Genomic DNA, 24014 nt, shown 5'->3' on the forward strand with positions numbered 1-24014 from the left:
ATAATCACGGCGATGGTGCCTCTCAGCACGCACACCAGCCGTGTCTCAGCTCTGGAAGGACCTGAAGGGCCACCCCGTCGGTTGTGAGTTCAAATCTTGACGCCACCCCCTGCTAGCCATGTGCCCTTGCGCAAGTATGCCTCAGTTTCCTCATCTGTAAAAGGGAACGCATCAGTGCCCACTGTGGGCCCACGCCCAGCACCGGCCCAGAAAAAGTAAGCTGTGGATGCGCGCGACCCAGGTGCGCCGCCGCGTGCGTCCCGCGCGAGCGAACGAGCGAGTGAGCGACCTTGGCGTCTCTGGACGCGTACGCGGCGCGGGCTGTGCGGACGCGTCCTGCGCGCGGGCCCTGGGCCCCGAGCCTGGAACTTCTCTTCTTGCCTGTTGCCTGCTCGTGTGCAACGTTGCCAGCACAGGGAGGCCTGGCCGTCTGAGGTAGGGGAGCCTTCCGCCGCCAGCCCCTGGTGGGCTGCTGGGCCGCCTTCCCCCGCTGGCTGGCATCCTCCTCCGAGGCTCGGGCCCGCGCTTCCGGCCAGCCTCCCGGGCTTCCCGACCCCTGCCCTTCCCGCCGTCTGGGTTGGAGTTCCCTGGGTGCTGGCGTTGACCGCAGCTCAGGTGGTAGGACACCAGCCCCTGGTTACAGGTGAGCAGGCGGAGGTTGGGCGCGTGGAGAGCCACGCAGGGAGTAAACGGCCCAGCTGCGGCTCGTGTCTGTCCCGAGCCTCGTGGCCTTGCTATTCCTGTGGGCTTTTATAGGTTCCTTGGTGCGCTGCTCGCGCCCGTGTTTTCTACTTTGAGCCCGGCCATTTCCTGAGCACCGGGCGAGACCCTCCCCTCCGTGTGCCCAAGGCATGGCTTGCTTTGTCGGGGTGGTCTTCAGAGGCCTTTGAGAAATGGCGTGTGTTTTGGTTGGCTTGGCATGCTTTGTTTAGTGTTTTAGTGTTCCCTCCCCGGGCCACAAAGGGAGCTGCTGTTTGTCGTTCCAGAAAGGTGTTCTGTCCCCAGCCCCTGCCCCATGTGGTGGATGTGGAGTTCATGACACTCGAGAATTTTCCATTTGACTTTCTGGCTAAAACTCATCTCCTTCCACCCTTCAGACTGCGAGCTGAGTTCTTGCTGACCAGAACCGTCGCCCTCGCTAGCATTCCGAGGCTGTTAAAGATTTGTTTAAAAGAATAGATATAAAATGTGATGTTAGGAATAAGACATCTTGGGCCGGCGCCGTGGCTCACTTGGCTAATCCTCCGCCTGCGGCGCCGGCATCCCATATGGGCACTGGGTTCTAGTCCCGGTTGCTCCTCTTCCAGACCTGCTCTCTGCTGTGGCCCGGAAGGGCAGTGGAGGGTGGCCCAAGTGCTTGGGCCCTGCACCCCATGGGAGACCAGGAGGAAGCACCTGGCTCCTGGCTTCAGATTGGCGCAGCGCGGGTGGTAACGGCTATTTGGGGAGTGAACCAACGGAAGGAAGACCTTTCTCTCTGTCTCTCTCACTGTAACTCTACCTGTCAAATAAAAAAAAAAGAAAAAAGAAAAAAAGAAAAAAGGAATAAGACATCTTGACAAAGTGATAACTATAAAAACAGGGCACTTGTACTATTCTAAATTAATCTTGGGTCTTTGGACATCAGGACTCAAAGTATTTGGGATCCCATAATTATTTGATCTCATAGCTGTTGTTTAAGACAGATTGTTTTATTTTTATTGTAGCTGGAATGGGGGGGGGACAGGAAAGTAAGGTGACACTGTTGAAATCACACTGAGGCTACATGGGAGAGTGGGGGAGGGAGGCTGTCTGGTAGAGGTTGTGGGCTTGGGTTTGTGGGATTTGGGGAGGCGCCCCCTCCCCAGGCCAAGGGATGCATTAGGCAGATGGAACCACATTGGAGTGGAGCCAGTTGGTGGGGGGGGGGCGGAGGCTCTAAGATAATTGCAGTCCTTAGTTGAGTGGTTGGAGTGTGGAGGGCTTGGGGGAGACGGGGGAATGTAGAATTTAGATGTGAAGTCTGCCTTCCTGTTTGACTGGAGGGGGCCTTTGTCTCCTGCTGTATTCCTGGCATGGCACCTACCATACAGCACGTGCAGCACGTAAGACTAAGCAGAATTATCGTTTGTCACCCATTCCAGGAGGCATGTTGGTTCACATTTTCACAGCTCCGAAATTGGGCTGGGGCCCGCAATCCATGGTGTCTTCCTTGTGCCATCATTTCAATTGGCAGCCTCTTGGCTTTCTTTGTGGCACAGAAAGTCACGGTGGCCCTAAAAGGAGCCGCATCCTAGCACTGATGAAGCAGTGCCGTCCACTGCGGCCGTGGTCCAGGGACTGTACGTTTCAGAGCTGGAGATGGGGGAAAAAAGAGGAGCGTTTATCAGATGGCACTGCTGTTGCTTATTTCTTCCTCTTTAAAAGGGTCTTGTGTTTTCAAGGAATGTGAGAGCGGTTGGCAAGGCGTGGAAACAACAGGTACCTGGGTGATAGATGACAGGGAAGAAATAGCTGGCAGATGTGTCTCCTTTCCAAGTAAAATTGGACTGCCACATATGCACTGGCAGATGAGTCCCTCTGACTGAAGCATGCTTCGTGGCGGGCAGACTTAGTCACCCACTAAGCAGGCATCCCTGACCCATGAGCCGCATAACCAGCCAGTCTGAGTGTACCTGACTCCTTTGAGATCCAGGCTGCAGCACCTGCTGACTTCTTGGCCATCCCTGGCTCTGTCCCATGGCAGAAACCTCTCAGTGCTACAACCACCTTCGGAGAAGAGACCATAAGTGCCTCAACCATGGCTTTCCCACGCTCAGCACCGTGCCTGACTCCTGAGAGATGCTAATTTGGAGTTTGTACAACAGAGCTGTGTTGGACAGTCTGAGATAAGGTGTCTTCCTGGTGCCTGAGTTGGAATCTCCATCTCATAGGAATCACGTTTTGGGTCAAGGTTCCGTTCAAGGCCCAAGTCCTCTGAGCTGCTGGTTTTGTGAGCTGACGTGGAGATCTTTCTTTCTTTCCAACCCCCATCCTTCTCGTTTCAAACACTTGGCTTGCTAAACGAGCTTGTGGGACTCAGTGCACTTACAGATTGGAAGCCCCTTGTAAATGAGCCACTTGGTGGCCTGGCTGCAGACACTGCAGGAACGTGGAATTCCATTTGTTGCAGCAGGTTGTCTGTGCCAGGCTTGGTATTGAAACAGGTAGGCAGGTCCCCAGCCTGGGGACAGTCAGAAAACTGAGAAACTCCTGGAAATACAAGGCCAAAGTTCACCTTCCTCCCTGTCTCCAGGGAAGGCATGAGTTGGATCCCGAGGGAGGACCACCTCAGGATCTCCGGGCCCGCCCCCTGCGCCCACTCCCTCACCCTGGCTGACCGCCCTTACTCCTGCTAGAATTAGAGGCTTTGAGCATGCAGAGCATCCCTTCACAGTTGTTTGTGTTGACGGGGAGGCTTTCAGGAGAGCGTTATTCTCCTCTTTTGCAAGCTGACTCCCGGGCTCCAAGGACACAGGTTCACTTTGCCTGAGAATGCGGCCAATGGCCACTGCCCTGCCACCCACCAGTGTGCCAGCAGAGTATTCCTTTCATCTTTGAAGGTGACTTTGAGGTTGGTTTTGTGGTAAATGTCCCATGGGTTTTCATATTTCAGTTTGGTTGTTTTTTTTTTTTTTTTTTTTTTTTTTGACAGGCAGAGTGGACAGTGAGAGAGAGAGACAGAGAGAGAAAGGTCTTCCTTTGCCGTTGGTTCACCCTCCAATGGCCGCCGCTGCAGCCGGCGCACCGCACTGATCCGATGGCAGGAGCCAGGATCCAGGTGCTTTTCCTGGTCTCCCATGGGGTGCAGGGCCCAAGCACCTGGGCCATCCTCCACTGCACTCCCTGGCCATAGCAGAGAGCTGGCCTGGAAGAGGGGCAACCGGGACAGAATCCGGCGCCCCAACCGGGACTAGAACCCGGTGTGCTGGCGCCGCAAGGTGGAGGATTAGCCTATTGAGCCACGGCGCCGGCCCTTCAGTTTGGTTTTGTTGAAAGTACTGATTATCTAAGGTGTTTTGTTTTGTTGTTGTTTCTGTTTTGTTTTGTTTTGTTTTGAAGCTATTAAAGACAAATGAGGAGTGAGTTTTTGGCACAGCAGTTAGGGTACTGCTTGGGACACCCAAGTCCCTTATCAGAACGCCTGTGTTTGAGTCCTGGCTCTGCTCCTGATTCCAGCTTCCTGCTGCTGCACACACTGGGACAGCAGTGATGGCTCAAGTAGTTGGGTCCTTGCCACCTGTGTGAGAGATCTGGATTGAGTTCTTGGCTCCTGGCTTCGGCCTGGTCCAGCCCTGGCTGTTGTAGATATTTGGGGAATTAAACAGTGGATGATAGATCTCTCTCTCTCTCTCTACCTTTCAAGCACATTTTTCAAAAAATGAATACTAGTCTTCAATTCCTACAGTAAAAATTGTTTCAGGCAAGAATCAGCAGTGGATGCTAAAACTAGGAAATGAAAATATAATAAGACACAATATGTTTGCACAATCTCAAAGCATTTTCCCTTGAGATACCAATTAATTACAAAGGGATAAATAGTAATATTATAACAGAGAAACCTGGCAGATCTCACCTTAGCCAAGTAATTAAAGTTGGTAATAACAGTGATAGGACAAGATGACATCGTGAGCTCTGATATAACAAAGCTGAGGACACAGCTTTGCATTCCTGTACAAAATATGTAACCTGTATCCAATCACGAAGAAGCAACACACAAACCCAAACTGATAAAACTTGCCAAAAACAAAACAAAACAAAAACAAAAACAAAAATCACCAGCACTCAATAGTGTCAAAATAATGCATTCATACACACACACACACACACACACGAGACAGAAAAATAATTAATTATAAAGTAAATATACTAAAATATTAACATTTGGAAAATTTGGATGAAGAGCATCTGGGCATTCTTTTTTTTTTTTTTTTTAAAGAAGATTTATTTATTTATTTGAAAGGCAGAGTTAGAGAGGGGGCACAGAGAGAGATCTTCCATCTGCTGGTTTGCTTCCCAAATGGCCACAACAGCCAGGGCTAGTCCAGGGGGAAGCCAAGAGCCTGGAACTCTATCCAAGTCTCCCATGTGGGCAACTGGGGCCCAAGCACCTGGGTCATGTTCCACTGCTTTCCCAGGCACCTTAGCAGGGAGCTGGATGAGAAGTGGTACGGCCACCCACTGCGCAACAATGCCAGCCCCTCTTTCTATTATTTTTGTAACTTTTAGTAAGTCTGAAATTACTCCCAAATTTAACAAAATAGAACAAAAAAGAATTTCACCATTTTTTTCCAATAAAAATAATGAATGTGGGAATAGAAAAAATTTGTTGTGAGTATTTGGCAAAGATAGCTTGACAAATCTGAATAGTTTTTATAGTGTGGTTACATGAAAATCTTGTGTGTCCTGGTAGATGTCCAACAGAAATTAATAATGTCCTTCAAAAGACATGTACACGATATTGAGAACAGGTGTATTACTAATGCTCCTGCAACAAGGAACATTCCAAACAGCCATCAACAGGAGAATGGATACAGGCATTGTGGTGTATTCCTAGGATGACGTAGGATTTGAACGTGAACAGGAATGGACTGCTATTGCTACATGCAGACATCTGGTTGACTCTCCCATGCATGATTTGAAATAATCAAACACAAAGAAGTATAAGAAGTATGTGAAGTTCAAGGACAAGCAAGATAATTGTTAGTGATAGAAGCTGAGTAGTATTACCTTTGGGGATTATTGACTACAGGAGGTGAGAAAGAATCTTCAACAATGTAAAACACGTTCTGTGTCTTGATGGGGTGGTGGTTACCGTGTGTGTGTGTGTGTGTGCGCGTGTATCTGCATGTGTGCTTTACATACACACGTATATGTAAAAATACTTAAGCTAAGTTATACCTGAAAATATATCTTGGGTGTATTATATTCTTATCTCTAAATGTAAGATATAAAATAATAAAAATTCTCAAAGGTGACATGTGATAATATGTTCATGACCTTGGGGTAGAGAAAATTCCTTCACCAGGGCACAGAAAGCATTAACCACAGGAGAAAATGTTGATAAATTGGAATACATTAAAGTTAAGAACTTCTTGGCCCTGGGTTGTGGCACAACAGGTAGAACTGCCACCTGTGATGCCGGCATCCCATATGGGTGCCTGTTTGCGTCCTGGCTGCTCCATTTCCATTCCAGCTCCCTGCTAATGTGATGAGAAAACAGTAGAGGATCACCCACGTGTTTGGGCTCCTGCACCCATATGGGAGACCTGGAAGAAGCTCCTGGCTCCTGGCTTCAGTTTGGCCCAACCCTGGCCATTGAGGCCATTTGAGAAGTGAACCAGTGGGTGGAAGATATTCTGTATGTATGTATGTGTGTGTGTGTGTGCATGTGTGTCTCCCTGCTCTCTCTCACTATAACTGTGCCTTTCAAATAAATAAAGTTAACAACTTCCGTTTATACACTGAACCATTATGAGAGTGAGAGACAAGGCATTCAGCAAGAGAAGATCTTTGCAGCATCTATAATTGATGGAAGGCCATTTTGGGAACATAAAAAGAATGCCCGGCCGGCGCCGCGGCTCACTAGGCTAATCCTCCGCCTAGCGGCGCTGGCACACCGGGTTCTAGTCCCGGTCAGGGCACCGGATTCTGTCCCGGTTGCCCCTCTTCCAGGCCGGCTCTCTGCTGTGGCCAGGGAGTGCAGTGGAGGATGGCCCAGGTGCTTGGGCCCTGCACCCCATGGGAAACCAGGAAAAGCACCTGGCTCCTGGCTCCTGCCATCGGATCAGCGTGGTGTGCCGGCCGCAGCGCGCCGGCCGCGGCGGCCATTGGAGGGTGAACCACCGGCAAAAGGAAGACCTTTCTCTCTTTCTCTCTGTCTCTCTCTCTCTCACTGTCCACTCTGCCTGTCAAAAAAAAAAAAAAAAAAAAAAAGAATGCCCACAGATCAACAAAGATCAGAAAGGGCAACTCCATAGGCAAATGGGCAGACGTGAGCAGAGCAATTTGCAAAAGAAGAGATCTAGGCAGATGCCACCCTATGAAAAGGTGCTCTACCTCATTACAATCAGGACAATGCAAATTCGAAATTAGAAGGAGAAGTTACACTATACCTGCTGGAATAATAAGCAGTTTAGAAACACAATCTCACCTGCTGGCAAAGATGGAACAAGGAAAACTCTACTATCTGACTGGTGAGAGAGTGAATTCACTGTACCACTTAGAATCTACTTGGCCTTGTCTACCGTAAGTTGATATATGTATTCCCTGCGACCTACAAGTTTGACACCTAGGTCCTCTCCCAACAGAAGAGTGTGTGTGTGTGTGTGTGTGTGTGAGCATGAAAGGCAAGTCTAGGTATACACTGTTCATTGAAACATTCATAATAAAAAAGTGGAAACACTGAAGATGTCCATCATCAGTAGGACTACTAAGTTGTTATTCATACAATAAAATGCTGTACACAGAGAAAGATGAGCACTTCCAAGGGCAGGCGTTGTGGTGCCGCAGGTGAAGACACCCCGGGGACGCCTGCATCCTAGATTAAGTGACTGGTCCATGTCCTGACCACTCCTTGCTTCTGAACCAGCTTCCTGCTAATGTGCCTGGAGACAGTGTGTGATGGCCCAAGTACTTGGGTTCCGGCTACCCACGTAGGAGGCCTGGATGGAGTTCCTGGCCCTGGCTTCAGCCTGGCCTAGCCCGGCTGTTGTGGGCATTTGGGGAGTAAACCAGCAGATGGAAGATTCTCTCTCTGTCTCTGTGTGTGTATGTGGTATGTATGTGTCATTTTGCCTTTCAAATAACTCTTTTTTTAAATAAAGAAAACGAATACTCACAAAACATAACATTGACGAAAAAGGCCATACACAAAAGCAATCCACACTTCTAAATTGCATATATGCAGTATTTAAAAAGCAGACAAAACAAATCACAGTGTTAAGGTCTGGGTTTTGGGGAGTTGTGATTCACAGGGAGCACAAGGAAGTCACTGGTGTCACTGGTTTGTTGTTGTTTGTTCCCCCTGGGTCATGTGTACCTGGGTGTGTTCACTTTGTACAAAGTTCATTGAGCTGTATTTTTACTCTGCTCCTTTTTTCTCTGTGTGTTGTACTTTAATTTCAAGTTCATTAACCTGATTCGCACCTAGCAGAAGTGTTTAAAATATATTGCATCTTGATCTACAATAACCTCCCACTCAATATTGTAAGAATCCATTGTGAGCCAGGCCCTGGGCTCGGCACTGGAGTATAAGACTTCCCGTGGACACTCAAGTGGCTCGAGGGAACTAGAACTGAGTGACCTTCAGCCATTAACTTGAACTACATAACTGGGAAAGAGAGGGAGAAAGAGAAAAGAGAACTGACTTATCAGAGTGCAAAAGACAGACAGACGTCCTGGGGGGGGGGAGTGAGAAACTGAGTCCTCAATTGCATTTTTGCTCCCCCTGACTTTAAAAAGTGCCCCCACCCCAGCCATTCTGCGCCCCTCCCAGCCCAGCAGTGAACTGCTGAACTTGCAGAAACCAGGGCGTGCTGGGCTTTGGGATCTCGAGGAGCAGCCAAAACTGGAACAGCAAAAAACCGTCAGCTCCAGCGTGGAACAAAGGCTGGTATTATGTTTCCTAAACTTAGTGGGCTCTGCATTGTCGGGATGACACAGAAAGCACTTGTGCCCAGAAAAGCAACCAATTTAAAAAGGAGAGAGTGCCCTGCCCTCCCACCCCACCCCCTCGCATGCAGCTTCTGCTGCGTGGAATTCGTTCATTGGTACGTTGTTAGTTTCTGCTGCTTTTTCTATTTTATCATCTCTATGGACTTCTTTCTTAACATTTTTATGTATTTAATTGAAGTGTGGAGAGACAGACACAGAGAACTTCCAGCCACTGATTCACTCCCTAAATGTCAAAACAGCCAGTGGTGGACCAGGTCGGGGCCAGGAGCCCAGAAATCCATCTGGGTCTCTTACATGGGTGTCAGGAGCCAAACTACATGAGCCATGACCTGCTACCCTATCCCCACCCCGCTGCCCAGGGCATATATTACCAGGAAATTGGAATCAGAAGTGGAGCCAGGACTTGAACCCAGGCACTCTGATACAGGGTACAGGTATCCCAAGCAGCATCCGAACCACTGTGCCAAACAATCATCCCCTTCATGGACTTGTGAATGCTAACATGTTAGGTTGGTTTGGTTGGTTTTCTTGCCTTTGGCAAATGTTCCAGACTCATTTGGTACTTTAAGATCCTCCAAATAAAAGTGTTTTTAAAGAACAATTTTATTTCTTCCCCTCCCCATCATTTCTCAAAAGGCGTAATCCATTACATCATCTTTTTTTTTTTTTTTTGAAGGATCGAGTTTTATTTCTTATTCTTTGCTTTTCCTTCCTGCCTTTTGATCAACAGCTACAGTGTGAGCCACTTTTAGCATCTTTTCCAGCTTCCTGTCACTGTACTCCTTTGTTTTCCTAGGAGGTCCAACTTCGTCATCAGCAATGATCTTTAATTTTGTTTACCTTGTACTTTTTTTAAAAGCAGTCTTGGTGCGATAGAATTCACACGTCATATTATTCACCCATTTAAAGTGTACAGTCCAAAGACTCACGCTGTCTTTACCCCCAATTTAAGGAAGTTCTCATCACCAGGGGCTGGCGCTATGGCATAGCAGGTAAAGCCACCATCTGCTGTGCCGGCATCCCATATGGGTGCTGGTTCGAGTCCCCGCTGCTCCACTTCCGATCCAGCTCTCTACTATGATCTGGAAAAGCAGTAGAAGATGGCCCAAGTGCTTGGGTCCCTGCACCTGCGTGGATGACCCGGAAGAAGCTCCTGGCTCCTGGCTTCAGATTGGCACAACTCCGGCCGATGCATCCATTTGGGGAGTGAACCAGTGGATGGAAGACCTTTCTCTCTGTCTGTCTCTCTCCGCTGCTACCTCTCTGTAACTCTGCCTTTCAAATAAATAAATAAATCTTAAAAAAAAAAAAAGTTTTCATCAGCCCCCAAATAGACACCTTTGCCCCTTAGTTGTCACTCCCCATCTTCCCTTCTTTCTCCCTGCGTTAAGCACTTTTTTTTTTTTTTTTGACAGATAGAGTTAGACAGTGAGAGAGATAGACAGAGAGAAAGGTCTTCCTTCTGTTGGTTCACTCCCCCAAATGGCCGCTACGGCCGGAGCTATGCGGATCCGAAGCCAGGAGCCAGCTGCTTCCTCCCAGTCTCCCGCGTGGGTGCAGGCGCCCAATCACCTGGGCCATCCTCCACTGCCTTCCCGGGCCACAGCAGAGAGCTGGACTGGAAGAGGAGCAACCGGGACTAGAATCCTGCGCCCATATGGGATGCCGGTGCCGCAAGCAGAGGATTAGCCAAGTGAGCCATGGCGCTGGCCCCGCGTTAAGCACTTACTCACCTGCTTTCTTTTTTTGTTTTTAAATATTTATTTATTTATTTATTTGAAAGAGTTACAGAGAGAGGAAGAGACAGAGAGAGAGGTTTTCCATCTGCTGGTTCACCCTCAATGTGGCCACAACAGCCAGGGCTAAACCAGGTGAAGCCAGGAGCCAGGAGCTTCTTTCGTCTCCCACATGGGTGGCAGGGGCCCAAGCACTTGGGCCATCTTCTTCTACTTTACCCATGCTGTCAGCAAGAAACTGGATTGGAAGAGGAGCACCCAGGACTTGAACCAGCTCCTATATGGGATGCTGGCATCTCAGGTGGTGGATTACCCGCTGTGCCACAACGCCGGTCCCTAATATGCTTTCTTTTTTGTCTCTGGGTTTGCCTACTCTGGATATGTCATAATAATGGAACCTTAAAAGCTAAAAATAAATACTAAAAAAGAAAATATATGATTAAAAATCTGGAAAGAAATTTATATTAAAAAATAAAAGAATGGAACTATACAATATGTAGTCTGTGGGCACTGGAGTCTTTGGTTTAGAATGTTTTCAAGGCTCATGTATGCTGTAGCATGTAATAGGACTTCACTCCTTTTTACGGCTGGGTAATATGTCTTTATATGCATTTATATGCATATACCACATTATGTTTATCCATTTCACAAACCGATGGCCATTTGGCCTGTCCTCACTTTTTGGCTATTGAGAATAATGCTACTGGGCCGGTGCCACGGCTCACTAGGCTAATCCTCCGCCTTGCACACCGGGTGCTAGTCCCGGTCTGGGCGCCGGATTCTGTCCCGGTTGCCCCTCTTCCAGGCCAGCTCTCTGCTGTGGCCCGGGAGTGCAGTGGAGGATGGCCCAAGTGCTTGGGCTCTGCACCCCATGGGAGACCAGGAAAAGCACCTGGCTCCTGGCTTCGGATCAGCGCGGCGCGCCAGCCGTGGCGGCCATTGGAGGGTGAACCAATGGCAAAGGAAGACCTTTCTCTCTGTCTACCTCACTGTCCACTCTGCCTGTCAAAAAAAAAAAAAAAAAAAAAAAAAAAAGAATAATGCTACTGTAGATATTTGGGTACATGTTTTTTTGTTTATATTAGTTATCAGTTCTCCCAGCTTATACATCTAGAGGTTTCTGTGGTGGTCAGAAGGTACTTTGTATGATTCGAACCTCTCTGAATTGACTGAGAGCTGTTTTGTGGTACACCGTATAACCCACCCTGAAGAGCAGTCCATACGGGCTTGAGTCCATACGGACTGTTCTGCTGTCGGAGGTGTTCTGTTCATATCTGATCACAGTGTTGTGTCAATCTGTTTTCTTTTGCTTTTCTGTGTGGTTGTTTGATGATCAAAAGCAGCATAGAAAGCCTGCAGCTTATTTATAGCTGTCTATTTCAGTTCTGTCAGTTACTTCATATGGTCTGGGATTCTGTTTTTAGGTGCATGTATATTTATAATTGTTATAGCTTCTCTTATAAAGTAATCAGTTGTGCTTCAAATTGATAAGTAAATATTGTATACTTTATAGTGTATACAATGTTGTTTTAAAACATGTATGTGTCATGGTATGGCTAAATTGAGCTAATGAACATGTGTCACTTCACATACTTACTAGTTTCTGGTGAGAACACTTCAAATCCAGCCTTAACAATTTTCAAGAATACTGTTTGTTATTATTAACTGGAATCGTTGTGTTGTATAATAATAGATCTCTTGAACTTATTCCTCCTAACTGAAATTTGTATCCTTTGGCCAACATAATTTTAATAACTTCTTGGTAAAGTTACAGTTAAATTACATTAATATACATTATTAATGTATATTAATTACATTAATGTAGTGTCTGCATTAATATAGTGTCTTTTATCTCATAGTAATTTTCAAACATATTTATTTATTTATCTGAAAGGCAGAGTTACAGAGAGAGAGAGAGAGAGAGAGAGAGAGAAATATCTTCCATCTGCTGGTTCATTCCCCAGATGGTCACAATAACCAGAGCTGGGCCAGTCTGAAGCCAAGAGCCAGGAGCACTTGGGCCGTCTTCTACTGCTTTCCCAAGCACATTAGCAGAGAGCTGAATCTGAAGTAGAGCAGCTAGGACTCAAACTGGTGCCCATACAGGGTGCTGGCACTGCAGGCAGCAGCTTTACCCGCTACGCCACGGTGCCAGCCCTCGGTTCTGACAGTTTTGCCGGCTTGATATCTGCATTTGTGGAACAACAGACTTTTGAGGGTCCCTGTGCCAGATTTTTGTTGATGTTACTCCTTTGAATGTACATTTTAGCAGGGTCCCCCCCCCCTTTTAAATTATGTTCATTTTATTTGAAAGAGGGAAAGAGAGAGGAAGGAAGACGGGGGTGGGGAGAGAGAGAGAGAGAGAGATCTCATCCATTGTTTCACTCCCCAAATGCGTGCAGGAGCTGAGGCTGAGGGGTCGGCGCTGTGGCTCACTTGGTCTGTGGCGCCGGCATCCCATATGGTCACTGGGTTCTAGTCCCGGTTGCTCCTCTTCCAACCCAGCTCTCTGCCGTGGCCCGGGAAGGCAGTGGAGGATGGCCCAAGTGCTTGGGCCCTGCACCCCATGGGAGACCAGGAGGAAGTACCCGGCTCCTGGCTTCGGATCGGCACAGCTCCAGCTGTTACTGCCATTTAGGGGGTGAACCAACAGAAGGAAGACCTTTCTCTTTGTCTCTCTCACTGTCTGTAACTCTACCTGTCAAATAAATAAATAAAATCTTAAAAAAAAAAAAAAAAAGGAGCTGGGGCTGAGCCAGGATAAGTCAAGAGCCCAGAACTCCATCTGAGTTTCTCATATGGGTGGCAGAGACTCCAGTACTTGAGCCAACATCTGCTGCTTCCCAGATGTGCATTGGCAGGAAACTGGATCAGAAGCAGAGGAACCAGGGCTTGAACTAGGCATGTGGGCACCCAGCAGCAACTAAAGCTGCTGTGTTTTATCATCACTATTATTTTTTATTCAAGAGACAGAGACAGACAGGAAGAACTCCCTTCTGTCAGTTCACTCCCCAAATGCCTCCGAAGTCTGAGGCCAGAGCCAGGAGCTCAGTTCAATCCAGGTCTCCCACGTGGGTGTCGGAGGCCCAGTCACTGGAGCCCTTAGCACTGCCTCCCAAGGTCTGCATCAGCAGGAAGCTGGAACTGGGATCTGGGAATCAAACTCAGACACCTTGGAATGGTACACGGGCCTCCTAACTGCTAGGCCAAACAGCTGTCCCTGCAGTTATCATATAGAGCTAGGTTCCCTCTAAATAGAATAACTGTTGCAGGTGCCAGTAGTGATATATTTTCTTACCACTTTGTCAACATTTGCTGTTATAAATTATCAATTTTTATGATTTAAAAAAAAATATCTATTTGAGAGGCAGAGTTACAGAGAGAGAGAGAGAAAGAGCGAGGGAACGGTCTTCCATATGTTGGTTCACTCCTCAAATGTCCACAACAGCCAGCGCTGGACTGATCCCAAGCCAGGAGCCAGAAGCTTCTTCCAGCTCTCCCACACGGGTGCAGGGCCCCAAGCACTTGGACCATCTTCTGCTGCTTTCCCAGGAGCATTAGCAGAGAGCAGGATCAGAAGTTTAGTAGCCAAGGCTTGAACCAGTGACCACATGGGATGTCGGCACCACAGGCAGAGGCTTAACCAACTACGCCAGAGTGCTGACCCCATGATTTCATTATTACTGAGTAATACATCATAGTCACATTGATTTGAATTTCTTTCACTTTATTTGAGTTTGAGGCCTTATTGAGTAGTGCCTGGTTTTTGCAAACTCATTTCCTTTGATTATTATACTTTCCTTTAAAACACTTGTTTATTTTATTTGAAAGATAGATTTAGAGAGAGATGTTTTTCATCTGTTGGTTCACTCTCCAAATGCCCACAATAGCCAGGGCTGCTTGGCCAGGCTTAAACCAGGAGCCAGGAGCTCTATCCAGATCTCCCACGTGTGGGCAGGAACCCAAATACCTGAGTCGTTATCCTGTTACCTCCCAGGCACACCAGCAGGAAGCTGGATCAGAAGTGCAAAGTAGGGGCCAGCGTGGTGGAGTAGCAGATTAAACGGCTGCCTAGAACACCAGCATCCCATATGGCCACTGGTTCTAGTTCTGGCTGCTCCACTTCCAATCCAGCTCCCTGCTGATATGCCTAAGAAAGCAGCAGAAGATGGGCCAAGTGTTTGGGCTCCTGCACCCATGTGGATGACCTGGACGAAGCTCCTGGCTTCTGGCTTCGGCCTGGCCTGGCCCAGCCGCAGCTGTTGTACCAATCTGGGGAGTGAACCAGCAGATGGAAAATCTCTCTCTCTGGATATCCCTCTCTCTGTGTAACTCTGTCTTTCAACTAAATAAAAATAATTTAACAATTAAAAAAAAAAGAAATCCTTACAAAAAAAAATATGTCCGAAGTAGCCAGGACTTGGAACTGGCCCTCTGATATGGGGTGCAGGTGTCGCAAGAAGCAGCCGAACTTGCTGTGCAGCAGTGCTGGCCCTGGTTGGTGAAACTCTAGCCTTTCTTTCAGTATTAAGCTTTCGTCTGTGTTGCAGTTTATCTGAACCAGGGCCTTATCAGTGGGGGATGTCTGTGTACATGACTGGGCACGGGCAGCCCCATAAACTTGAGGAGGCTTGTTGGACCAGCCTTGAGTCTCTCTTTTTTTAAAGATGTATTTATTTTATTTGAAAGAGTGGAAGTGACAGAGAGAGAGACAGAGAGACAGAGACAGAGAGATAAAGTCCATCCAGTGGCTCACTCCCCAAATGGCTACAGTGGCTATGGCTGGGCCAGGCCAAAACCAGGAACCAGGAGCTCCATCCAAGTTTCCCACATGGATGGAAAGGATCCAAGCACTTGGGCCTTCACAGGCCATTAGCAAGAAGCTGGATTGGAAGTGGAGCAGCCAGGACACAAACTGGCACCCACGTGGGATGCAGGCTTTGCAGGCAGCAGCTTAACCTGCTTTGCCACAACGCCAGCCCTTTGAGGTCTCTGTATCACTCATTCCTTCAGCAGAAATGCATCGATGCCTTCCTACCACATGCAGATCTGCTAGTACTTGGGAAATGGCAGGACCAGGCAGCCCTGCCCCAGCCCTTGTGAGCAAACAGCCATAGAGGGCATGCAAGCAGGTCATCGTCTCATAACTCAGTGTCTCTGCCGAGTTGTGCTAGTTTGGGTCTTATCTAGGGTTGTGTACATGCTGCTGTCCTTACACTTGCCCATCACATCTGAAGTAAGATGTCAGAGGATGCTGTCTTTGCCTCAGCAACATGACCTTGTGGTACCAGGATGCTTGGTCCTGGGAGTGGACCAGGAATCCCTCCAGGGCACCTGCAGGCCCAGGCCCTCCTCCCTGGGAAGTGTGGGGGTTCAGAACCTTTACTTTTCCTTCCAGCACAGACGGCCCACAGTGCACAAATGGCCAGGTCCCAGAAGACTGTGGCAGCCCTGCCTCAGAACAAAGGTGAGTGTCCCTCCGCCGTATAGAGCCCGCTCATAACCACAAACCCGGGGCTGAGGGATTTGCCACGCTTCCCGCCCACAGCAGTCCCAAGTTGCTTCCTCACCAGGTTGTTCCTCTCTTCACCCAGCGTGGCTCCAGGTCTGGGATGGTGACAGGCGGGCAGGGGCATCACGCACTCTGTCCTGTCCACAGGGATCCGGGCAGCCACCAACACGCCCATCCTGTTACCCAGCCTGAAGCGGGGTGTCCTGGACCACACCTTGCAGCAAGGGCTCCTCCGCCGCACCCGGCGGCTCTGCAGCCCCACTGCACCTCCAACCCCGACACGGCCCAAGAAGCTCAAGATGCAGGCGCCCGTGGACATGTTCCCCACCGACTGGAGCCCGCCACCCATAGAGTTCCTGAACCCGAAGGTGGTGCAGGCTGGCAGGGAGGACGCTGCGCAGAGGCAGCTGGGTGCAGCAGGCCCGCGAGAGTTGCAGAGTCTCGGCAGAGAGGTGAAGCAGGATCGCCTGGGCCCGGACCCGAAGGGGAACACAGCCTCACTGCAGAGGTTCTGGGACGTGGCAGGCCCAGGCCAGCCGGCTGTGGCAGCACAGGAGGATGACCACACCCCGGTAAGCCAGCGGCCGTGCCTTGGCCTGCTCTTTGGCAACCCCTTCCCAGTCGCCCCCAGGTTACCTCTTTTTTGCTGCTCTCTCAGCTCTTAGAGCCTTCAGGCTGAGGACACAACCCCAAGACCCCTTTGTTTCTGCTTCTGACCCCTGCTAACACATGAGTGGGAGTTGAGACCAAATTTGATGTCACTACTGCGTGGGACACCTCAAGGCTCGCATGGCTGAAGTTGGGATCATGGCCCCAGAACAAGGAGGAGCCTTGGTGCCATTGGGTTCTGGCACAGAGGCTCGGGCTGACTCTGGGCATGTGGGTGAGGATCCCTACGCGATGAACTTCAAATTGCGAGTCAACAACTGGTGCTAGCTAGACTGGGGACACTGGTGGGTTGACAGATCCAGGACAGTTATTCTACAAATAGGGCTTTTATGGTTTGAAATAGACTGAGGTTGTTGATAACCTCAATGTCCATCACTAGGAAACTAATAACAGAAACTATGTTCTAGCCATATATCAGAACACCCTGCAAATGTTACACACACACACACACACACACACACAGAATCACATTGGCACTGATGTCATACAGCATCACAAGACATATGAGGGTACTGTAAGAAGGTTGTGGGAGGGGCCAGCGCTGTGGCTTAGTAGGTTAAACCTCTGTGGCACTGGCATCCCATATGGGCATAGGTTCATGTCCTGGCTGCTCCTCTTCTGATCCAGCTCTCTGCTACAGCCTAGGAAAGCAGTGGAAGATGGCCCAAGTCCTTGGACTCTTGCATCCACAGGGGAGACCTGGCTCCTGGTTCTGGATCAGCCCAGCTCTGGCTGTTGCGACCATTCGGGAAGTGAACCAGTGGATAGAAGACCTCTCTCTCTTTCTCTCTCTGTCTCTACCTATCTCTGTCTTTAACTCTACCTCTCAAACAAATAAAAATAAATAAAAATAAAAGTTCATGGGAAATGGAATTAAAAGATAAGTTTATTTTGGCACAAAAGATTTTTTTAAATCTGTGCATAGTTTTTCCATGGTATGTGTTTTTCATGAACTCTTTGAAGAACTCGTATGTTGATTGTTTTTTTTTTTTTAAGATCTATTCATTTTTTTATTTGAAAGGCAGAATGACACAGAGAAAGGGAGAGACAGAGAAAGATCTTTCATCCACTGGTTCACTCCCCAAATGCTCAGAACTGCTAGATCTCTACCAGACTGAAGCCAGGGTCTCCCATGAGTTTGGCAGGGGCCTGAGCACTTGGGTCATGCTCTGCGGCCTTTCCAGGTGCATTAGCAGGGAGCTGGATCGAAAGCAGAGCAGCCGGGACTTGAACTGATGCCCTGCTAGGGGATGCTGGTATTGCAGGCGGCAGCTTAACCCACTGTGCCACAATGCTGGCCTCATTATTGTGTTGTTAATTGAGCAGAGCAAAGTGCAGGATAGTGTGTAGAGTATGCTATTGTTTGTGTTGGAGAAGGATCTATGATACGTTACTGTTTGCTTGTCTATTTCTAAAGGCACCCAAGGAAGGGTCCACTTCTGGGGAGGGAGATGAAGAGGTTTTATTGTATACATTTGTGGTTTTGATTTTTTAATTGTGAGAGTGTATTGCCTATTCAGAAAAAGTAAAATAAGGGCAGGCAGTTGACCTAGCAGTTAAAACTCAGGTTAAAACGCCCACATCCCGTACTGCACCCTTTATCAGAGTGCCTGGATTCGAATCCTAGCTCCACTCCTGATTCCAGCTTCCTGCTAATGCATGCCTGGGAGACGGCAGGTAATGGCTCAGGTTAGCTGAGTCTCTGCCGCCCACATGGGTAACCTGGATTGAGTTCCTGGCTCCCTGCTTTGTCCTGTCCCAGCCCTGGCCGTTATGGGTATTAGAAGAATAAACCAGCAAGCGAGAGAGCCCTCTGTGTTTCTATCTACCTCTCAAATTAATTGCTTTATTAATTTTAAAAAGAATGAAGACTTCAAAAATATTTTTTAAAAAGAATTTAGACTAATTATTTTCCTCCCCCTCCCTCCCCGTCTTATTTCTTTCCCATTCTCGTGTCCTGTCTCTAGCTCACCCCTGGGGGCTCAGAGAAGTATATCAACAGCTTGGATTACCTGCTGCAGGAGAAGAGGTGAGTGTGGGAGAAGACCCATCATGGCACTCACTCCTGTGGGTATGGCAGCGATTTCAGGACTACCAGTGAACTCCTGCTGGAATAAAGCAGCCTCCCCCACCCAGGCCCAGCGTGCCCGTGTCATCTGATGAATAACCACATGGGCTGGTAGCCAGGTCCAAGGGTGGCATCTCCAAGGCAGAAGGCTCCCAGACCCCCACCACGTAGGAAGCCCTCATTCCACCTAGGTTCCTCTCTCCACCTAGGTACCGTTCTGCCCAATTCATGCCAGTTTGGGGGTGTTCTGTTAGAGGGAAATGGAAAAGCAGGCAGCTTTGGGGCCAAGGTATACGACTTGACCATGGCCGTGAGTGTTATGCTGGATGGAGGAGAGACTTCCAGCACTTCCGGTGCCTGGTCCTGACCACGCACTGGAGCGGGCTTTGTTCCTTTTCCACCAGCACTTTATCTGTTTCACACCTGCCTCTCCCTGCTAGAACAGCACAGCATGTAGGAGTCGGTTTCTAAAGGAGCTTCTAGTTAACTCCTCTCTGCCCATAGCAGCTTCGAAAGGCAGCGCCGAGGGCGGAAGCCCTGTGTGATCAGCATTGGCAATCCCTCAGGGAGGCGCAGGCGGTGGTGAAAGAGTAGCTGTTGCTCTGTGCAGTTAAGACACCTGGCGATGGGGCCGACTTGCATCAAGGGGCTGTGTTGGGTGACAGCACCAGATTCCTGTGGTACACAGTAGACACCTGGCCCTGTGACGTGTCTGGGGGCAGCTGCTTGTGTGTCTGGGTCATTCTCCTGGGGATGTGACATGTGCCGAAGTTAAGGTAGGGAGGGCACAGGGCTGCAGTGGAGCACTTTAGTTCTCGCCTCACTGCACCTGCCAGGACAGATGCTCACTCATCTTTCTTCCAGGGTTGCCCAGCCCCATGCTCTTGCCTGCAGGAGAGAGGTAAACATATGTGTGGGCCAATTAGTTGATTTCTGCCTTTGTCCATCCCTGGCCCTCTGCCCACCCCAGAGTCATCTCATCTCCTCCATGCAGCTCCTCTGGGCCGTGTAGCCCAAGACTTTTGCTGTTCAGCTCCTGTACCTGAGTATATTCTCTCCCATCTAGATTGTAGATAAGGAAAGGGACTGTGTCTGTGTGCATCCCTGGGCTGTAGATACTTGAAAATGTTGGAGGAAAGCAAGCAGGAGGAAAGCCGTCACACCTGGCCAGTGCACCTGGCCTTGGGAGGTGCTTGCTCTGTCTTAGCTCAGAACACCACACACTCTGGGCTGACACAATAGTTATTTGTCACAGCTCTAGAGACTGGAAGTCCAAGATGAAGGTTCTGGCCCATTCAGGTCCTGGTGGAGAGAAACAGCAGCCAGCAGTCGGCTGCCTTCTTGCTGCGTCCTCTGGAGTCTTGTTTTATAAGGACGCTGATGCTATCAGATCAGGGCCCACACCCTGTGACCTCACTTAACCTTAATAACCTTCCTACTCCAAGTGCAGCTACACTGAGGGCTAGGACTTCAGCGTGCAACTGCAAACGTTCAGTCTCAAGCACTGTGTGTGGGCCCCTCTTCAGGCAAGGGATACGGTATGCAGCTGAAGGGGCAGCCCCTGGCCATCTGGAAATGCAACACAATGATTCCGGTCTTTGCCATGCTGTGAGGTTGCCACGAGGGGCCCAGAATAGTGGAGCTCGCTTCCCAGAGATATGCTTGTCCTTGAGCCTTGCAGGATACGGTGTTTTCCTGGTGGGGAGGGTGACGGCTCCTGTGAAGATGGCTGGGTCAGGACCTGCCGCTGCTCCTGGCCGCCCAGGATGAGAAAGCTCAGTGCTGTGAGTCAGGACAGCAGGCCGGATATGAGAGCTTTAAGCAGCCATGCTTTCCCACATGTTTAAGAAAAGGCACACACACTGCCTTTGCAGAATCGGACAGGAGGGGTGAGAGGGTAACAGCACTGAAGTGGGGCTGGGAAGGGGCCCATACCCAGGAGGTCCCTGGGAGGAGAGGGATGGGGCTGTTCCTGGGTCTGTTGGCCTGGGTGGCCGGGATGCTGGAGCCTGTGTGTGGAAGAGGGATGCAGAATTGGACGCGGTATCTGAGCCTGCTCACTCTCTGCTGGAAGTCATACAGTTAGGATTGGAGCTCCTGGCTGGAGAGGAGGTATCTGGGAGCTGAGGGCTCCCAGGGTGAGCACCTGGAGGGGTGCACAGGGGCTGGGGAAGCTCCCAGGCTCCCTCAACAGCTTGTGGGAACCGGGACAGGAAGGCTGAAGGGTGCATTGGTCTCCTCTCTGGGTTTGTGGGTCAGGAGGTCAGGGCTCTGGCAAGACAATGGTGGGTGCACAGGGCCTTGGTGGGTGCTGGTTGAAAAGGGAAGTGAGGTACCCAGCTGGTAGGAGAAAACCAAAGGCCTAAGGGTAAAAGGTAGGGAGAGACCAGGAATGAGCAGGGGCTGGAGGGCTGCCCTTTGTGGCGGCAGAGTCAGCCCAGGAGTCAGAGACACCCAGGAGCCAAGGGCCCTGGACTCCCCCCGTCGTGCAGCTGGGACCCAGGGAGAGCAGAAGAACCAGGCCCAGGCCTAGGTGTATGTTAGCATTCGAATGCCAGAACAAGGTGCGCAGATAAGCACACACTTGCGCTAAAACGCCTTCCTTCAGGCCTTTCTGCTCACCCGAGGCAGCACTGTTCACGCAATGCAACCGCCACCCCCAAACCCAAACTGGAGAGCCTTGGTGCAGGGAGGCCAGAGCTGCACAGCCTTCTGGTCCCTAGGCCTGGTCATGTTTCTGGGAGGACGGGGTGGGGGGGAGCTGAAGCCCAGAGATAAGGCTGGACGCCCGGGGCAGCACTGACACTGGCTTTGGCTGTCTCCTCCCCGCAGGGAACAGGCCCTGGAACAGGAGCGAGAGCAGCTGCTCCTGCAGAGCTGTCTGGACCTTGACTCCTTGGATCTCAATGAAGATCAAGTGTCACTCACACCCGAGCACAGGTGAGGCCCAGGGGCTAGGCAGTCACCTCTGGAGGTCAGGGGCTTAAATGCCAACCCACCCTTGGCTCTGGACGGTTTTCTGCAGCCATCTGCGTACCGCTCGTGAGGACTAAGGCTGCCACATCCATTCATCCGTTCAGGAAATAGCCAGCACCCACTGTGCATCACAGTCTAGTGTGGGCCTTTGAGAACACAGAGATCATAAAACAACCTGCTCTGCCCCAATTATCTGCCCGGATCTCTTGGGGAAATACACAAACCCACAGTCTAGCAGAAAACTGCCTTTTAAGGGAAAATTACAGGCACGTGACATTTTCATCCTCCCCTGTCTGGGAAGAATAAGGTAGCTCTTGGAGTGCTGTCATCGGGGGCTCTGCCGGCCCTGATTTAATTGGGCCATTGGCTGGTAGGAGGGCTGGATTGATCTGCTCCGCGGAGACGCGGCGATGCCCGGGGACCACAATTGAATCTACCTTCAGGGTACGTTTTCCATCTGTCTCGGTCCTTTCAGCCTGTTATTACAGCGCCACGGACCAGGCAGGCTGATGCGCCACTAAAACCTCTCTCACTGTTCAGGAGGCTGGCAGTCTGAGATCAGGGTGTCAGCCAGCGAGGGTGGGCTCCGGGGAGAGCCCACCTCCAGGCTGCACACTGTTGACTTTTTGTTAAGTCTTCAAGCGGCAGGAAGGAATTGGAGAACTCTCTGGGTTTCTTTTATAATCCCACTAATCCCACTCATGTGGGCACCACCCTCCTGATCTAGTCACCTCTCAAAGGCCCCACCTGAAAGTAATGCCATCACATTGGGGATAAGGGTCTGTCTTTCTTTTCTTCCTCTCTTCCTCCATTCCTCCCTTCCTTCCTTCTTTCCTTTTTTAAGGTTTAGTTGAAAAACAGGGTTAGAGAGAGGGAGAGACAGATAGAGAGATTGTTCATCCACTGGTTCACTCCCCAAATGGCCATAACATCCTGGCTGGGCGAGGCTGAAGCCAGGAGCCAGGAGCTTCATCCAGGTCTCCCACGTGGGCGCAGGGACCTAAGTACTTGTGTCCCCAGAGAGAAGTCATGGGGTCCTTGTCTTCATGCAAGAAAGAATTCAGGCATGAGACAGCAAAGTAACAAGGTTTTACTGGGGACATGGCATCCATCAGAATGGAAGGGACAGAGAGAGGGAGAGAGAGCGCCCAGTCACTCAGACTGGGGAAAGCAGGGTTACATAGTTAAATGGAAAGAATACGGCTGCAGGCCTCTCAGCAGAGAGCAGAGAGGAGAGCGCCATCTTTGTTTAGACTCCCGGTTTTTAAGGGAGTCTCTTTACCCCCTCCCCCTTCTCCAGGACAAAGTGTTTGTTGAGTGTAAATTAGGAAATTCCTTCCCAAGTTTGTTATCAGACGGGGGAGTCTTGCTGGTGCTGGGCCAGGGGGCTCCTCTAGGGTGTGTATCAGGCCAGGGAGTTTTCCCGTGGGGGAAGGGGGACCACCTGGCAGGTTCTCAGGGTCTGGGCAGGACTTTGAAATGCATTTGCTGGGCTGCTGTAGACCGCGGTTTCCTTAGGCCCTTTTCACACACATAGGCTGACTTCCTGACACATTTGAGGAGTGAACCAGAGGATCAGAGGATGGAGGATTCTCTCTCTCCCTCATCCCCCCCCCCCCCCATCTCTGTCACTCAGTCTTTCAGGGTTGGCATCCGGCTTGCAGCAAGGTGAGCGTGGGAGTCCCTGTGTATAAATGACAAAGCTGTGAAACAATGAGGTCACTTGAGGAGCCACAACAGAGAAGAGGAGGGGTTCCGGGGTGCAGGGCCATGGCATTTGAAGAGGAAGCAGAGGAAAACCAGAGAGCAGAGCGCTGGGCAGCTGGAGGGTCAGAAACCACGGAGATCAGGGCGGTCAGCTAGCCTAGCAGTTACGACACTGGCATCCCACATCAGAGTACCTGGGTTTGATTCCCGGCTGCAGCTCCTGGAAATCTGACAACGCAGATCCTCGCAAGTATTCGGGTTACTGTCACCCACAGGGGAAACCTGAACTGAGTCCCCAGCTCCTGGCTTCAGGGACGCCTTCCCCTACCACCACCATTTGGGGAGTGAACCAGCGAATTGAAGTTTGCTCGCCCTCTTGCTCTGTCTCCCCCATCTGTCTCTCTGCCTTGCAAATTAAAAAGACAATAATAAAGAAATAAAAAGTCGAGATCACGGTGGCCTTGACCAGAGCAGCTCAGGTGGGCTGCTGCGAATAGGTTCATGGGAGGACAGGGGAGAAGAGAAAAATGGGGAGTGACCAGAGGCGGAAGTGGGATCAGGGTATGCTGGTGGCTGTGTTGTCTTTCCTTCTTGCTGTCTCTTTCATGGAGGAGGTAGTCCCATGTTTGGATGCTAATGGGCATGCCACAGG

The 24014-nt window shown here is 50.0% G+C and overlaps 1 protein-coding gene across 15 annotated transcripts in view; it reads left to right on the plus strand.

Moving 5' to 3' along the window:
- The first annotated feature begins 277 nt into the window (after nucleotides 1–277).
- The window catches only part of FAM178B (family with sequence similarity 178 member B), a 117644-nt gene continuing 93907 nt past the window's right edge, over nucleotides 278–24014 (plus strand). For 10 of the 15 annotated variants that reach the window (XR_011386479.1, XR_011386480.1, XR_011386481.1 and 7 more), the window contains exons 1-5: nucleotides 279–435; nucleotides 15829–15897; nucleotides 16090–16514; nucleotides 18579–18640; nucleotides 21512–21619. Coding sequence is in view for 10 of the 15 variants with exons in the window: in XM_051835742.2 (XP_051691702.2) it covers nucleotides 15852–15897; nucleotides 16090–16514; nucleotides 18579–18640; nucleotides 21512–21619 (641 nt within the window). In the remaining 5 variants the exon portion in view is untranslated. The other 5 variants (XM_051835729.2, XM_051835722.2, XM_051835733.2 and 2 more) reach the window with 5 other exon arrangements.

Source organism: Oryctolagus cuniculus, chromosome 2, assembly GCF_964237555.1.
Source record: "Oryctolagus cuniculus chromosome 2, mOryCun1.1, whole genome shotgun sequence".
NCBI lineage: Eukaryota > Metazoa > Chordata > Mammalia > Lagomorpha > Leporidae > Oryctolagus > Oryctolagus cuniculus.